This window comes from Antechinus flavipes, chromosome 4 (genome assembly GCF_016432865.1).
Source record: "Antechinus flavipes isolate AdamAnt ecotype Samford, QLD, Australia chromosome 4, AdamAnt_v2, whole genome shotgun sequence".
Taxonomy (NCBI): domain Eukaryota; kingdom Metazoa; phylum Chordata; class Mammalia; order Dasyuromorphia; family Dasyuridae; genus Antechinus; species Antechinus flavipes.
In genome coordinates this window covers 344,846,138-344,864,376 of record NC_067401.1, presented here as the reverse complement: position 1 = coordinate 344,864,376, position 18,239 = coordinate 344,846,138, and the positions used below count along the sequence as shown (strand labels likewise).

At 35.7% G+C, this 18,239-nt stretch overlaps 1 protein-coding gene and 1 pseudogene across 2 annotated transcripts in view; one reads left to right on the top strand and one right to left on the bottom strand.

Annotated features, from left to right (window-relative positions):
- The first annotated feature begins 1,501 nt into the window (after window positions 1-1,501).
- The window catches only part of TFB1M (transcription factor B1, mitochondrial), a 65,066-nt gene continuing 48,328 nt past the window's right edge, over window positions 1,502-18,239 (top strand). Inside the window, exons 1-3 of one of the 2 annotated variants that reach the window (XM_051997991.1) lie at window positions 1,502-1,732; window positions 5,390-5,541; window positions 16,280-16,388. In XM_051997991.1, the coding sequence (XP_051853951.1) occupies window positions 1,600-1,732; window positions 5,390-5,541; window positions 16,280-16,388 (394 nt within the window). In that variant the 5' untranslated portion in view covers window positions 1,502-1,599. Of the gene's footprint in view, window positions 1,782-5,389; window positions 5,542-16,279; window positions 16,389-18,239 lie in introns of both variants that reach the window. The other variant, XM_051997992.1, reaches the window with a different exon arrangement.
- Window positions 6,072-7,835, bottom strand: LOC127559244 (heat shock cognate 71 kDa protein-like; annotated as a pseudogene).

Genomic DNA, 18,239 nt, shown 5'->3' with positions numbered 1-18,239 from the left:
CTTAAGTTCAAATTTTCAAGGAGAGAAATATAATTCTGGCAGTTGTATGATGATGAATTGGCAGAGAAAATGAGGGTAATACAAGAATATGCAGTTGTATGATGATGAATTGGCAGAGAAAATGAGGGTAATACAAGAATATAAGGAGGGGGTGGTTTAAAAAAAAAAAAAAAAAAAGATCTTTCCTGGACATGTAGCTGTGGGCCTAATTATATGGTAGGAGCTATATAGTGATGTAATCAGTAAAACCTCAAAACTGATTTTTTTATGAAGTTAGCAAGAAAGAAATGTCAAACACTAAGGTTATGCACGAGAAGCCATAAGGCTTATATAAGGATGAATATATAGTTTTGTAGTTTATAGAAGCATTTAGCAGTTCTAGATCAGTAGTGGACAAACTAAATAGTAGAAACTATTCCAGAGATGAGAATTCAAAAGTGTGGTTGAGAAGTTCAGTGGGCAAAGGATTCTAAGGTAATCATAATGGCAACATTTACATAGAAATCCATGGAGTTAGAATTGGAAAAGGAGGTATGAAAAAGCAAAATGATGTCAATACAGTTAGAGGATAAGAATCAAGAGACCAAAGTCACAAATAAGAGCTAAGATTAGCTAAGGTTAAGGGCAATGTGAATGAAGAAATAAGAAAAGTAAGACTAGAGGTTATTACTAGCAGGCCGAAATTTCAAAGTTCTGAACTTAGAGGTGCAATTCTCCAAAAAAGGGTGGTTTTTAAATGTGCAAACGTGATGATTTGTGGCTGGATTAAAGCTTGGAGAAGCATGACCTGACAAATGAGATAAGATGAATTGTATTGCAAAAAATTACTTTCGGTTACTTTAATTAGTTTTAATTTTCATCTTCCACAATTTGACGTCATTTCCTATTTCCAGCTTTATCTTAAAAGACTCTCCTCCATACAAACTAGACTCATCCTCGTTCTCTCACCTTACACTTTGTCTTTGCTGAGGTGGTTGCTTATGCTTGCGCCACTTCTTCCACCTTTGCCTACACAACTCTCTATTCCCTGTTAACCTTAATTCAACTATCACTTTATCTAGGAAGTCTCTCTGATACTTAGAAAAAGTGTTTTTAGCTGAAAGGAATGCTTGTTAATAACAACCTCCCAACCGGAGCTTTGTTTTGCTTCTCTATTATTCAATCATCAAACAACACTACATCTGTTATGCTCTTTAAAAACAGAGGCTGGCACATGACAGGTGCTCGTAAAGAGCTTGCACACAGTAGGTGGCGTGCACAAACATTGAACAATGCTCTTCATAAATTGCTATTGTTTTTGGAGCCCGGGCACCAAGGCACATTTATTCAAAGGGAAGATGATTGGCTGCTGTGGAGGAAGCAGCGGAAAGCAGATAGCAGAGCCCAATCGCTAGCTGCTGCCGCTACAGGATTCCCAACGGATTGGGGAAAGGGCATTCCCCGGGAACTTGGCGTCACGGAGGGACGTTTACGTCAGGAGGCGGGCTTTCCTGTTCCGATTTTTTGGCAACTTCCGGCGGCGGGACCCAATCGGAGACGGGAACCGAAAGGGGTGGTCCCTTGTCCAGGCCAATGTGAGGAGTAGCTTGAGCCGGACTCATGGGTGCCCACATAAAGCAAGCTGCTTTCCGCCTCCCGCTGTTGCCCACGATTGGAGAGATCATTAAACTTTTCGGACTCCGAGCCCAGAAACAGCTATCCCAGAACTTCCTCCTGGACTTGAGACTGACAGGTGGATAAAGTCCTGACGCTACCGGAGCTTCCTCCCCGTGGTTCGAATGGTACAGGAAAGGGGCGGTGATACCGTGCGACTGAAGGCGTGCGCGCGGACGTTAGAGGCGTGTACGCGCAATCTGCAGGGGTGCATGCGCTCTCCTGTCAGCACCTTTCACGTGGGGAAGCTGTGGCTCCTTCAATCTAGAACTATTTCTATTACACGTGCAGTATTGACCTAATGATATATATGAACTTAAATGTTTTCAGAGCTGCACTTGGTCTAGAAAAAAATCTTATGAGTTTTTAAAGTGTGCCCCTCAGAAACTTCTTGCAAATGCTTTGGAGTGAGATTCTGAATTCATTCATTCAATAAGCTTAAAAGACCTCTCCGTGCCTACCAATACTTAGCAATGGGGCAGGGAACGGGGGAGCTACGTGGAAAGAAAGTTGTGGTAATCCTAAGAATTTAAATTTTTAATAAATATTTAATTTTCCCCCAATTACATGTGAAAATGAGCACTGTCGTATCTTTTGCTATTCCCTGGCCCACAAGTACATTGGCAGGCACGTAGTAGGTGCTTAATAAATATTTATTGAATTGGATGTATCTTGCAGATTTGAACTTCCATCCAAGTGCCGTATTGTAGAAAATCACCCTTTGGATTAAATAAGTTTCTTTAGTGTTCAGTTGTCAGTCTTGTGGAAGATACTGGAGTAGTTGGCCATTTCCTTCTCCAGCTCATTTTACAGATGAGGATCTGAGGCAAGCAGAGTTAAATGGTTTGTCCAGGGTCATATAGCTAGGAAGTGTCTAGGGCTGGATTGAATTCATGAAGTGTTTCCTGACTCTATTCACAGCTACCCTACATAAGAGTCAAACCCACTTCTGTGTTTTGATCGCTGGTCGTTTTTATTTCATTTAGTTCTGTTCAGTTCAGGCAGTGGATGGAGCATTCCACAGGGAATCAGGAACCTCAGCTCTTGAGCCTGATCTATGTAAATTTTTCATGTTATCTTAGAATTATTCTCTTTCAAATAGTTGTTTTTGTGGTTTATTCTTCAATCCACTCCTTCAGCAAATGATTATATCTCCTGTTAGTTCTGCTTCTTTTTCACAGATAAATTGCAATTTTTATTGTGTTATCATCTGTAAAGGAAATGTTAAGGTTTGTTTTTTTTTTTTTTTTTTAATGTGTTATGTATTTCATAATTTCTCAAAGTCCTAACAGGTAAAGGTTAAGGCAGATTTTTTTTTTTCCTCCTGGAAAAAGGTCCTTGGATTTGGTGACTTGGTCATTAATAAGGAGAGCAATTTAAATTTATTGGTGAAGATAGAAACTGTATTCTACAAGGATTTGAAAAGGTAGTTGATAGTGAGAGACCTGGAAATAGGGAAAAATTTGGCAAGAAAAGAGAACAAAGTGGCCTGAAGGGTAAGGAAAAGGAAATTGCCTACACATTCCCCTTCCCTCCCTCTTTCCTGCCCTCCTTTTCCCCCTCAGTTAAGTATAAAAGAAAACCTGGTCTTGTTTATAGTTGGAGGGGAAGGAAATAGAGAAATTGCAGATAAAGAGACAGGGCAGGTGATTGATAGAGAAAGTAAAAAGGACACAAGTGAAGGGAATTAGTCTGGGCAAAAAGACCATTCTTGATGCATGAGAGAACAAGGAAGGAAAAGACAGATGAAAAAGTTTTGAAGCATGGAAAGAATTAATGCTAAATTGTCCTAATATTATCATAATTGGAAGTTGAGGTTGCCACCTGAGAATCAAGGAGTATAATATTATATAGTATACTATATAAGCATAATATTATAGTAAAATCTTATAATGGTATATTTATTAATATAAATTGCTGTTTTGGTCAGTCTTTTGAAGCTTTGGGGTTTATGAAAGGTTTCATAAAAGGATCAGATTTATCAGTAATTGCTTAAAGCAGTAAGCTTTTGTTTTTAACATGTTTTAATTCAAGCAAGGGATAGCTTAAGACAGAGGTGTCACATTCATTGAAATGGGAAAAATTCCCAAATGTGGTCTAAACCATATTAAAGTGAAATTGGGAAATGATTAACAAAATAAATAAAATACAATATAACAATATTAATTTGTGTTTTTCTTACAATTCACTCATCAGAGATCCATTTCTATTTGAATTTAATGACTGGCTTACGAGACTCCTGGGATGGAAGAGGGTAGTTTGGAATCACTCCTCCCCATCTCACTCCACCTTTCACCTCACTGGCTATATACATGGCTTAAGAAACACCTTTAGGATACAAGAAAAGATCTTTTTTAAATCTTGAGCAGTTTGAAATTCACTCTTCCCTTTCATACACAGGCAAAAAGTACTGCCAGACTCTTGTCAAATCACCTGCAAAACAGAGAAGAGAAGGGATACAACTGTGGTATTCATTAAACTTCTGATGCATTTGTTTTCAGGCTGCTGCTGGTTGGATAGGGGATGGAGGAAACATATTAACAATGGTCCTGTGGTGAAGCTGCTCCTAAACTCAGCATCACTAAGTCTCTCTCATTTTCCAGGATCCTTTGTCATCTTCCTTCCATGACAGCTCAGTAACATAAGATATAGCCAAGAGTTTTTTAGGGAGGAATGTGTGCTCTCTTCTGATTCTCTATCTTTATAGAAAATATTGAGGATTAGCTAATGCAAAAGATCATTGACCATTGACAGAGACAGAGAAAGAGAGTATGTGTGTTGTTGAACATGGAGGTTTCTAAGAGTTTTCAGAAAGTAGTCTTTCTGGAGCCTGCTGCCTTTTTTAAATTTTATTTTAATTAATGAACAAAGAAAGGAAAGGATCAGTCCCCAAGTTCAAAACTTTTCAACCATTACAGTTACATTATTACAGGTTTTTAAAGGAATATAATAACTGAACAGCAATTAAAGATAAAGACTGTGTGCTCATTATATGTTGTTTACTACAGGTATTTATTTTAAAATTATCAAATAGATGGAATAGTAGATATTGTAATGTTCAGGCTAGTTTTCTGTAGGATCTCGGGATCAGCCTGAGGCCTTGATCTTAGTGGAAGAGTGAAGGAGGCAGGACAGCCACCAAGAGGCTAGTCAAAAATGGAATGTCTCATATCCAATCCTTCTCAGCCCTTATATACTTTATTACAATTACCTCATTACAGCATACTGATGATGTGTGAACCAGAGAACCATTACATCATCATGCTAAGTACTAAGTATATATATGAACTAGAGAACCATCATCTCATCAATTCCACAGAGTTAACATCTTGTTTCAAGTTTACTTTTCCAGAGTTCCGCCCTTTACAGGATATAATGCTAGACCTGGAGTCAGAAAAAACTGAATTTGAGTGTTATCCAAATGCTTACCAGCTGTATGACAGTGGGCAAATTATTTAACCTTTCTTAGCCTCAGTTTACTCATGCATAAAATGGGGGTGGTAATAATGACACCTACCTCACACTGTTGTGAGGTTCAAATGAGTAATGTAAAATTAAAAAAAAAAAATGTAAAATTTTTTGTAAACCTTAAAATGCTATAGAAATGCTAGTCATTATTCATGTGAAAATGATTGATGGGTGTTTGCATACTCATTTCACTTATAAATTCACTTCCAAGATTAGTATTTTACAAGATACATACATACATACATACTTAATTTTTTTTTTCTCCTAGATAAGATTGTACGAAAGACTGGCAATCTAAAAAATGCTTATGTTTATGAAGTAGGCCCTGGGCCAGGTGGCATTACCAGATCTATTCTTAATGCTGAAGTAGCTGATCTTCTTGTGGTTGAAAAGGACACTCGGTTTATTCCTGGGTTACAGGTGAGAAACTTAAGCTGTTTATTTTGATGGGCAAACATTTAATTTTAAGCTTTAGGCATAGAAGCTAAGCAGACAGATTATTTTAGGTAAACTCGGTTTATCAGAAATAACCACTCTTTATGTGATTGTTTTCTTTTACTAAAATAAGGGAGTAGTTTTAGGGAGATGTATGTGATTTTTTTTGTCAATTTAAACATAATTTAGAACTAACATCCTTAATTACTGATCAGGCTTTTTCATATTACATTTTAATTTTGTACGTTTATAAGATTAGGGGATAGTTGAGTTTTTTGTGGGGCCAATTTTAAATATATTTTATTCTCTAGGAGAAGATTTGTATTTCTATTTATTTACAGTATTGATAAAGTACAATATTATTCATTTTTCCCCCTCTGAAAATATTCAAGTATTCAGAATGCCAAAATTTATATAGGAGCTTAAAATTGTACTTTTCAATTGCTGTCTTGCTTAAAAATTTAGGTCTCTTAGTTTTGGGAAAGCTGTGTGAAATGTTCTTTATTCTGATACATTTAGTCAGCCTCTTTAATGGTGAGCTGGAAGAAGCACCTCCAGATGGGCTGCTCTATCCCTAGACACCCTCCAGTCGTGCCTCCTGGCATGCTCCTCTGAGCTCTGGTGTAGCTTACTACAAGTGTGGCAAATCTCCAGTTCTTTCTGCAGGTGCTCCTCATATTCTTCCTTCTTAGCAGTCTGATTCTTATCTCCTTAGTTGATTATTTTATTATATTTGTCAAAAATCTTCTGTTTTTGTTCATCACCAAGTTTGCCTTGGATTTTCTCTTCTTCTACAGTAGCCCTCATAAAGTTCAAGAAAATTCTTGGAAGACACCCTGTCTCCCTGCTTCTCCTCTTCATCTTTGTATTTCTCAGCTTCCTGAACCATATGCTCCATTTCTCCTTTTCTCAGACAACCTTTGTCGTTCTTGTCTTTCACTGTATCCACAACAGAAATATTGAGCTGCCATTTGCGTGGATACCAAATGTTGCCTAGTTCTGAGGAACAGAGGGAGGAAGGGGATTTCTGAGGCTCAGACTAGCCAAGCAGGTTGTTATCCTTTGTCGTTGATTGCTCACCTTCATAAACAGAAGCAGGCCAGGCTGGTTGTCCTAGTGGCTGGTAAAGTTTGCTTAGTAGGGATGGTTGGATTAGAACTGTTAGGACCCAGTCAATAGTTTCAGTTCCAAGGACAGCAGCAAGTCTTATATATTCTTGGATTTAAGAGGCAGCACAGGCAGTAGCCTCATCAGGGCTGATGTCTTGTAGAGCTATTTGCCATAAAAGAAGTCCTGCAGAAGCTTCTGAGTTTGGAGGATCTGAGTGGAACTACTCACCAAGACGGTCCTGAATTTTTAGTTTATCTAAATTGGCATCTTTGGGGCATTTTTCACAGGGGCCAGCATGCACGGAAGAGATCAGCATTGAGCTCTTCAAAACAGATGTGAGTGAAAGGGGGATAGAAGTTAAAACTTTCCTAATATCTTCACAGAAGGGGATAGTTTCAGTACTGATAGGGGTACCAGAAAAGAGGGTGTATTTTCAACATTGACAAGTGGTGCACAAATGGTGGACAGCCTTCTTGTTTCCATTACTGTCCTTCTTGGGCTTTTGTTTGGACTCAGAAATGAAAAGATGAACCATCTGTTGGCAAAGTCCTCGCCACTCTGGCGAGTGTCCCCAGCTGTGGACTTGACTCTAGAGATGCCTTCTTTAATGGTAAGAAGGGAGACATTGAAAGGCCCTTCTCCAAGGGCAAAGATCAGTACATTGCTCTTAGCACCAGCTTTTTGTCTAAGCCAAAGCAATGGCGGCAGCAGTTGCTCCCTGATGATTGAGACACATTGAGACAAATGGTCCCAGCATCCTTTGTGACCTGACATTGGGAATCCTTGAAGTAGGCTGGTACTGGTGCAGCAGCATTTGTGACAGTCTTCCCAAGGTACGCTCAGCAATTTCTGTTATCTTGGTTAATACGTCTTCTGGACAGAAACTTTTGGTCTCCCCTTCACTTGGGCCTTAGTACTGCCTGCATCATTCACCACCATGAGAGGCCCGTGCGCCATGTCTGACAGCTTCCTCATCAGATCTGTGACCAGTTAGACATTTGCATCAAAGACTTACTGTAATTTCATTCTTTGTAGCACCACCAGTTAAATATTCTGTCAGCGGAAGCAGTGTAGTTTGGGGCAGTCCTGTTTCCTCAGTCATTAGCAGTGTTCCTCATTTCTCCATGTTAGACGACTCCCACGCAGGAATAAGTGGTGCCAAAATCATTGCCAACTTAGTTCCCTTGACATGGTGGCTGGGATGTTGGAGGTCAGGGCCAATTACTGCGGAGCAAAAGGGTTGCTGTTGTACTGAGTAGCAAGACCTAACTCTTATATGAAAAAGATTTGGTGGTTTGGGTTTACCAATTCTTAAAAAGATTACATAATAGCTAACGTCTTCATTAATATGTATACAGGCCCAAGATCAAAAAATGCAGTAAATCTAATATATCCAGTACTTATTTGCTGCATGTGGAGTTCCATATTCCACAATGTTTAGCACTTTTAAAAAGAACAAGTCCAGATCTCTTAAATCCATGTGCATTGTTCTTTCTATTCTACTCAGCCAGTTTCTTAAACATGTATGTGATATTCCAAATAGTGAAATATAAGGCAATGCCCTTGAAATTCATAAAGATTTCTACTTCTTACATAATATATTTCTTTACTAGGCAAGAGGTGTATCACATTTAAATTTGTTCCCAAATTAATCTCTTTCCCCAAAAATGGTGTACAAATATACACATATCTTTTTCTAGCTTAAGTGAGCTAAGTCATGTGGTTTTCAAACATAGAAACTTAGTTTTCTCTACGTTTTCTAGGGCTAGTCTCTTAGCATCTAATTATGTCATATACTCTGTGAATACTTAATAAATATTAATAGAATTTAATTAAAATAAAAAAGCCTATAGCAGTAAAAGAGAAATTAAAACTATAAATAATAGTAAAGATGATAAACAATTATTTCTTATTTGCATTTGGCATTATGGTTTACTTAAAAAACTCCAGAGAAGAAACTTAATTGGGGCAATTAATAGCTCTAGTTAAGTAGTAATCCATTCTTCTTTCTTTTCTTCCTCCCTCCTTCCCTCCCTTCCTTTTTTCCCTTCATTCTTTTTCTCTCCCTTCTTTCCTTTTTTCCCTCTTTCTCCTCCCTTCTAAACCATTTCTTTTTCCCTCCCTCCTTCTCTTCTTCCTTTTTCTCCTCCTCTGTAATTTCACCAGGGTAGAGAGCCACAAATAATAAACATGTTATATGCATATCATTACCTTCCCTACAAATTATAGTTATAATGTTGCTTATATGCAAAAGTGCAATACTTAAAATAAATTGAAAAAAAATCACCATTATTTTTATTCAGTACTGAAAAAAATGAGGAAAGGATAGAAAAATCTCTTTTAAAAAACAATAAAATACATATGAGAATTGGTGATTAGTCTGAAAAAGGTTTTATGTATGATTTATAAAGACTATAGAAATCAAGAAAATAGAGCATATTTGTTAAAGGAATAGAGATATTATCATGGTTGGACCACAAATATACAATTAACATAATTATACCCAAATTAATTTATAGATTTTTTACCATAGCAAACAGACTACTAAGGAGAAATTGTATATAATTAAACAAAATAATAAAATCATTTTAGAAAAAAAAATTATCTAGACTCTCAAGAGAAATAATAATTATTTTAAAAGGTTGGAATGAAGGGGTACCTTGTAGCTTCAACTATATAATGAAGCAGCAGTTATCAAAATATTTAAATTTGATAGTTAAAATAGAAAAAAATAGGTCAGTGGAATATATTAGGTAGGACTGAAAAGCAAATGAGCTCAGCAGCTCATCCTTCCAAAAAAATTTCATGAATACAGTTTACTTTCTTATGGCAATACCATCAAATCACCAAAGATGATAAAAGATAAAAATCAATATTTTAGGGACTGTGGAAGCAAAGACAAGCAATCTAATCCACTGTTTGAGAAGCTATAAATTCGTCCAACTTTTCTGGAGACAATTAGAATTATGTAAGAAAAGTTACTAAACTATTCCTATTCTTTGACCCAGAGAATTTACTGCTGAGCAGATATCCCAAGGAAATCTTGACAGCAAGAGAGGTTTCATAAATATTAATGACCTCACTCATTATAACATCAAAAATGTTGGAAACAGAATAGGTACCTAGTGATTGACGAATGATAGAATTAATTGTGGTATATAAATATAATAGAATACTATTGACCGCTCTTCAGGCATTGATGCTGTTGATTTCTCTGTCCCCCTTGATACTCTCTTTTCTTTTTTTCTCAGTAGTATTTTGTTTTTCCAGATACATGTAAAGATAGTTTTCAACATTCATCCCCACAAAACCTTGTGTTCCAAATTTTTCTCCCTTTCCCAACCCCCTCCTTTAGACAGCAGATTATCTAATAGATGTTGAACATGGACAATTCTTTATATATATTTTCACATTTATCATGCTGCACAAGAAGAGATAAAAAAATGAGAAAAAAATAACAAAAAAGGTGAGAATACCTATGCTGTGATCAACATTCAAACCCCACATTCCTCTTTCTGGATGCAGATGGCTCACTCCATCACAGGTCTATTGGAATTGACCTGAATCATCTCATTATTGAAAAGAACCACATCCTTCATAATTGATCGTCACATAATCTTGTTGTCTTTCTATGCTTTTCTGAAATCGACCTGCCCATCGTTTCTTATATAACAGTAATATTCCATAGCATTCATATACCACAACTTATTCAGCCATTCTCCAATTGATGGGCATCCACTCAGTTTCCAGCTCTTTGCCACTACACAAAGGGCTGCTACAAACATTTTTGCACACATGGGTCCTTTTCCCTCCTTTATGATTTCTTTGGGATATAAGCCTAGTAGAGACACTGCTGGATAAAGGGTGTGCATGATTTTATAGCCCTTTGGACGTAGTTCCAAATTGCTCTCCAGAATGGCTGGATCCATTCACAACTCCACCAACAATTCAACATTTATTTTTGTGAAACTTTGTGTTCCAAATTTTTCTCCCTTCTTCCCAAGACAGGAAGCAGTTTGATATAAGTTAAATATATGTGTTATCCTTTTAAACATTTCCATATTAGTCATGTTGTGAAAGAAAAAATCAGATCAGAAGAAAAAAAACACAAGGGAAAAAACCAGAAAGATAAAAATATTATGCTTTGATCACATTCAAGCTCCACAGTTCATTCTCTGAATATGATTGATTTTTTTCTATTACAAATCTATTGGAATTACTTTGAATCACTTCACTGTTGAAAAGAGCCAAGTCCATCACAGTTCATCTTCATATAATCTCTCCAACATAATCTTGTTACTGTGTACCATGTTCTCTTGGTTCTGCTCACTTCGCTCAGCATCAGTTCATTTAAGTCTCTCCAGGTCTCTCTAAAACCATCTTGCTGGTCATTTCTTACAGAACAATAATATTCCATAACATACATGTGGGTTCCTTTTCCTTCTTGTATGATCTCTTTGGGATACTGACCTAGTAGATATCCTTTTTTCTCTAGGTTTTTAGGACACAAATCTTTCCTGGTTGTCTTCCTTTCTGACTACTTCTGAATCCTTTTCTGAATCCTCATCCAGATCATGCTTTCTGATTGTGAGTGTTACACAGGATTCCGTCCTGTATTCTTTTTTCTTCTTCTTCATCAGCTCTTATGGATTTAATAGCCATCTATGCTAATGACTCTCAAATTTCCATAACATTTCTCTTCCTCTCTGCTAACTTTCATTCTCACATCTACAACTACCTTTCAGATATCTCAAATTGGGTGTCCAGGAAACATCTTAAACTCAGCATGTTGAAAACAGAACACATTATCTTTTCCCCTAAATCTTTCCCATTTCTTTCCTTCCCTGTCATAGTACAAGATAACGCATCTTCCCATTATGAGTTTTACAGGTTCCTCAGAACCTAGCACAGTGTTTAGCATATGGTAGATGCTTGGTGGATGTTTATTGATTGGTTGATATAGAGAGAGGTCCATAAGAAATTGAAAGCCATATGCTCTCAATGTGATGTTCTTTTTGGTGCTAAAATAAGGTGTACTTGATTCTGTCTTTACCATCTACTACTTATGGCAAAAGCAGAAGAACATAGTAAAGGAAGAGATCTGGGAGAATGTATTTTGTTTTGATTGACTAAGTGGGTGATAAAGAGGAGTTACCAGTTAAGTCAGGTCAGCAAGCATTTATTAAGCTTCCACTAGGGGGAAGGAAAAAGCATTTATTAAAATCTTCCCTATGTTCCAAGTACTACATACTAAACTTTTAGGGATACAAATATAATCAAAATGACTGTCCCAGCCCTTAAAGAGCTTACATTCTAATGGGGGAAGTTAAACCATAAAAAGGGAGCTGCAGTTGTAGGGGAAGGGACTAAGGCCAGAGAAATGAAATGGCAGGGGAAGAAGGAAATATTATTGCAGTTTAGGAAAAAAAAACAAGACCAACAGGCCTGTTTCTTCACAAAAATCTTATTAAGTAGGTAATAGAGGCACCTTTTTCGAGAAAACTACCTCAGAAATGTTAAATAATTTGCTCACAAGTGATCTAGACTGCACAGTGGACCTGGAGTCAGGCCTGGAGTCAGGAGGATCTGAGTTTAAATCTGGCCTCAGACACTTAACATTAGTTGTGTGACTGGGCAAGTCATTTAACCCCAATTGCCTCACTAATAATAATAATGATAATAAAAATAATAACTTTCCCATAATCATAGAGCTGTTAAGTGGTGTTACCAGGATCTTTATCCAGGTCTTTAGACTCCAAATAAAGAATTCCTACCACTTTGTACTTCATCTCTGGCTGTATTATTTGATTCAACACCTCCATTTTAGTACTATTATATTAATTTGTTTTTCCTATAAAATTTCATTACAGCAGTGTTTCTTACTATGAATTTCAATAATATTATATCATATACCAGTAGGCACCTAGTGAATATTTGAAGATAGCCTAAGTCTATACTTAGAGCTGACAAAAAATTCTTTCAAAATTAGAATTTAATATCTTAATCAGACTACTTTTCTCAAAGTATTCCTTAAGGGGTAGGTGGAGAAGGGATAGAAAAAATGATTTTATGAGTTGAGGATTTTTTCAGCAGAGCTCCATCTTTTATTAGATAGAGTACAAAAGGAATGAGAGGAGAAAAAGGAAAGAGTTATGGAAATGGGCTATAACTATGTCCTAAAGCACTTGTGAAGTATTAACTTCAAATAGTTTTTAGAGAGTCTCTTGGTATTTCAGGGAGAATAATTTAGTAGATTTAATATAGCTAGTGAGTAGTAGTCAATCAAATTATATTTTGTACTCAGAACTTTATTTATTTGTTTGTTTTAGAAAATATGCTTTTTGATTTATGTAATGTGTCATGTTAGGTCTGGAATGGACCATAAAGTTAGGTCTTTAGATCTGAAGTGATCCATCTAGTTCTGTGACTTCATTTTAAGGATAAGAGGGAAAAAAAAGGTGCCAAGAAAACTAAAGTGATATGTTCAAGTTGGTACAATTCATTAGTAGCAAATCATAGAGAAAACTCAGGTCTTTTGCTCTCCGGATCAGGACTCTGCTTTGAGATCATCACCAGGGAGAGAAAGAAGTATCCTAGGAGTAAAGTATGGTAAAGCAAGTGGTAAAGGCAAGGATGTCCTCAGCTAAATTTCCCGCTTTCTTGGGAACCCTGGTAAATTGGAGAGGCCATGGCAGAGCATTATTAGTGAATACAGTGAGATATAGCAGTAAATCAAATAGTTGGGGACACATTAAATAAAAGTAATCTTATCTTAATAAAATTTGAAAGTTAAATGAATATTTAAATTTCATATGCTTCATTTCCTACATTTCATTCCATTTCCATTTTGTTTTTAACCTGTAAAATAAGAAAATGGTATCTTAGATAGAAGTTGTTTATTCAAAGTTTAAACTGAAATAAAAATCTGCTCTGAAGATAGAAATGAAAAGCAGCTAGACACAGAAAGCTGAAGGGAGGATAGGATCATGAACAAGTCATATGCTTCCATTTTACAGAAGAAAAACAAGTATTAGGATTTTTCCCCTATGGCATAGTTGTATGAAATTTTGGCCACGTGACAATAATAGTCAGAGTCAATAGAGACAGTGCTCCCTTGAGAATCAGCATGGCCAGCCTCTGACAGTGAAAGTACTGGCCCGATGAAGTATGACTGGTCCCTTCATCTTTCACTGCTTCACAATCTTTTTTAATCCTGAACTGCAGAAGGGATGTGACCAGCCATTTGTAGAGGGGAGTTCCTCGTTGGGAGTTGCCAGCACATCTAACATCTATCATCAGACCTCCTCCTTGCTATTAACAACTATTGAAATTTATGGAGCATTTTCCTTCTGATGATATTAAGAGGTCAATAGAACAGGAAAGTTTGTGACCATTTTACACCAGAGGAAACTCATGCTGGAAGGGATTAACTAACTGCCCAGAACCTCATGAATGATAAGCTCAGGCCTAGTTCCTTTTTTGCTTCAACTCTTCACCTTCCAAGTCCCAATACAGTAGTGTTTCTAGGCAGAGAGGCAGCTCTGATCTAGCTCTGCTCATCCCTTTCTACCCATGTACCCTTGATCAAGACACTGAACTTGCCTAGGCCCCACTTTATTTATCTGTAAAATTAGGTGGGAAAAAAACAATCTAAGTTTTATTCCAGCTCTGAAATTTAGTCACTCTTAGGTATCTGCCTGCACTGATGTAAACTTATTTTAAAGAGGCATGTTAGAGTTAAGATTATAATTTGTGTTGGTCATTACTTCTCATATCAGATTCTGTTCATGGCTTCTTATTGCTTAACCTGAAAAGCTTAAAATTCCTCAGACTGGCATTGAAAGGCCTTCATGATTTGGTACCACTGGTCCTCTAACCATGGAACCTATATTCTAGCCATCTTGGACTATTCAGCAACCCTGTGTTCTCCCTGTCATACTTTTCCCTAAGGCTTTCATCATGTTTTTCCCCTAATCCTGTAATATTTTCCCCTTCTACCCATGGAAATCTTTTTTTTTTCCTAATTAAAGAAATTACAATAGCTTTTTATTTTTCAAAATACATGCAAAGATAATTTTCAATATTCATTCTTTCAAAATCTTGTTTTCCATATTTTTTTCCCTCTCTCTTCCTCTTTCCTTCCCTAGAGAGCAAATTATCCAATATAGGTTAACATGTACAATTCTTCTAAACAAATTTCCACATTTATCATGCTGCCCAAGAAAAACCAGATCAAAAAGAAAAACAATGAGAAAAAAGGCTAGCAAACAAACAACAACAATAGATGAAAATATTATGTTATGATCTATATTCAGTCCCCATAACCCTCTCTCTGGATGCAGATGGCTCTCTCCATCACAGGTATATTGGAATTGGCCTGAATTCCATTGTTGAAAAGAGCCAAGTCCATCACAATTGATCGTCACATAATCTTGTTGTATGTACAATGTTCTTTTGCTTCTACTTACTTTGCTTAACATCAGTTCATGTAAATCTCTGTGGAAATCTTTAAATCTCAGTTCAGATGATATTCTTTTTCTTGAAGATTTCCTTGATTCCTTAATCAAGCATCATATAACAGTAATATATATATAATTATATGTAATACAATAATATAACATCATAATATAATATAATTACATGTACATAATGCATAATAGTATCTAATCATATAATGTATAATTGTTATATATATATAATTATGTAACTCTATAATCTTCATCAAGCATTATATAATACTGTAGCTTTCGTTCAATTACTGTGAATTATTTTGCGTTATAGTTTATCTTATGTGTATAATATCCCAGAATTGACTATTTCTTTTGAAGTTTCCCCCATCTAACTTAGTGCTTTATGTAGGATAGGTACCTAATGTTTCTTGAGTTGAATTATTAATAAATTTAGTGATAATCACAATATCACCACTTAAAGTAAAATCTTTATTAGTTTTCTTTCCCTCTTTTTCTATTCATTTTATTTCCTTCAAAATTTCATTTTATGGAGCATTTGATGTTGCAGTGGATAGAGCATTGACCATGGAGCCAAATGTGAAGTCAGGAAAACTCTTATCTTCCTAAGTTCAAATCTGGCCCCAGAAATTTTAACACAGTTACTAGCTGTGTAACCCTAGGCAAGTTATTTAACCCTAATTGCCTCAACAAAACAAAACAAAAAAACTTTCATTTTATTTCCTTTAAAAATATGATTGAAATTTGTAAATCCCAAGATGCCAGGAATTGTGTTTTAGTCATCTTTGTATCCCCAGTGCTTAAAACAGTTTTTAACACAGAGGTGACATTTTATAAATACTTGTTGAGTTGGATAAAGCATGCAAAAATATTTTTTTTCCAGTAAATTACACTGTTCAGAACAAAAGTAAGTCATTATTACAATGTTTTTTTAGGTTTGAAAGTAATTTTTAAATGTTTTAAAGGTGTTTAAGTATGCCTCTTAAGTTTTATATAATGTGAGGCTGTAGCAGATCTGGAATGAGGAATTTATATGACTTCCTGAGGTTGATTTATTCCCACATAAGTTTGAGATTGAAAATGTATAGATTTTTCCATAGCACCAGGAATGAAATAATGAATTTTATTTGGTTTTCATAAAATAGATGCTATCTGATGCAGCACCTGGAAAACTGAGAATTGTCCATGGTGATGTGTTGACATTTAAAGTAGAAAAGGCTTTTCCAGAACACCTTAAAAAAAAGTGGGAAGATGGTAAGTATTTCTTTGTGATTTCTATTTATTTTTAAATGTTTATTTCATTATTTCTCTGAACAAATATTTTAAAAATCACTTGAATTAAACTACTGAAAATAAAATGTGTTATGATTTTCTTATAAAAACTAACCATTTTTTCTTTGTTGAAATTTTTTTTAGTTCATATGTTCAAAATTTTGTTTTGTATATTTGTATATTGTTTTGTATTTATGTGTGCATTCCCCTCCAAAAGTGATATAAGCCACATATCTCTGATATTATAAAAGTATTGAAGAATGTTTAAAAATATCTGTCTCTCCTCAGTTTTTGGAGGTGGGGGAAACAAATGATTTAATAAGCTTAAGTAACAGTTTTCCTGTGTTCTTATCCTCATTCTATAGCTACATAAAAATTATATAGCTAGGAAGAGGAAGGAATTTATGACCAAAGAAAAACTAGAGATCATTATTGATCACAAAATGGAAAAATTTGATTATATCAAATTAAAAAGTTTTTGTACAAACAAAACTAATGCAGACAAGATTAGAAGGGAAGCAATAAACTGGGAAAACATTTTTACAGTCAAAGGTTCTGATAAAGGCCTCATTTCCAAAATATATAGAGAATTGACTCTAATTTATAAGAAATCAAGTCATTCTCCAATTGATAAATGGTCAAAGGATATGAACAGACAATTCTCAGATGAAGAAATTAAAAACTATTTCTAGCCATATGAAAAGATGCTCCAAGTCATTATTTATCAGAGAAATGCAAATTAAGACAACTCTGAGATACCACTACATACCTGTCAGATTGGCTAGAATGACAGGGAAAGATAATGCAGAATGTTGGAGGGGATGTGGGAAAACTGGGACACTGATACATTGTTGGTGGAATTGTGAATACATCCAACTATTCTGGAGAGCAATTTGGAACTATGCTCAAAAAGCTATCAAACTGTGCATACCCTTTGATCCAGCAGTGTTTCTACTGGGCTTATATCCCAAAGAAATCTTAAAGAAGGGAAAGGGACCTGTATGTGCCAAAATGTTTGTGGCAAGTCTCTTTATAGTGGCCAGAAACTGGAAACTGAGTGAATGCCCATCAATTGGGGAATGGCTGAATAAATTGTGGTATATGAATATTATGGAATATTATTGTTCAGTAAGAAATGACCAACAGGCTGATTTCAGAAAGGCCTGGAGAGACTTACATGAACTGATGCTGAGTGAAATAAGCAGGACCAGGAGATCATTATATACTTCAACAACAATTCTATATGATGATCAATTCTGTTGGACGTGGCCATCCTCAGCACTGAGATGAACCAAATCAGTTCCAATAGAGCAGTAATGAACTGAACCAGCTACACCCAGCAAAAGGACTCTGGGAGATGACTGAACCACTACATAGAATTCCCAATCCCTATATTTTTGTCCACCTGCATTTTTGATTTCCTTCACAGGCTAATAGTACACTATTTCAAAGTCCTATTCTTTTTGTATAGCAAAATAACTGTTTGGACATGTATACATATATTGTATTTAATTTATACTTTAACATATTTAACGTGTATTGGTCAACCTGCCGTCTGGGGGAGGGGATGGGGGGAAGGAGGGGAAAAATTAGAACAAAAGGTTTGGCAATTGTCAATGCTGTAAAATTACCCATGCATATAACTTGTAAATAAAAAGCTATAATAAAAAAAATTATATAGCTAGATGATATTTATTTAATTGTAGATGAAAGAATCGAGGCATAGAGTGACTAGTATAGGTTGAAATAAATGATTATTGCTATATTGTTTACAAAGTTATTTAAATTTTACTAATACTGCTATAATTGCTTTCAAGATAAAAGTTTGTTTAA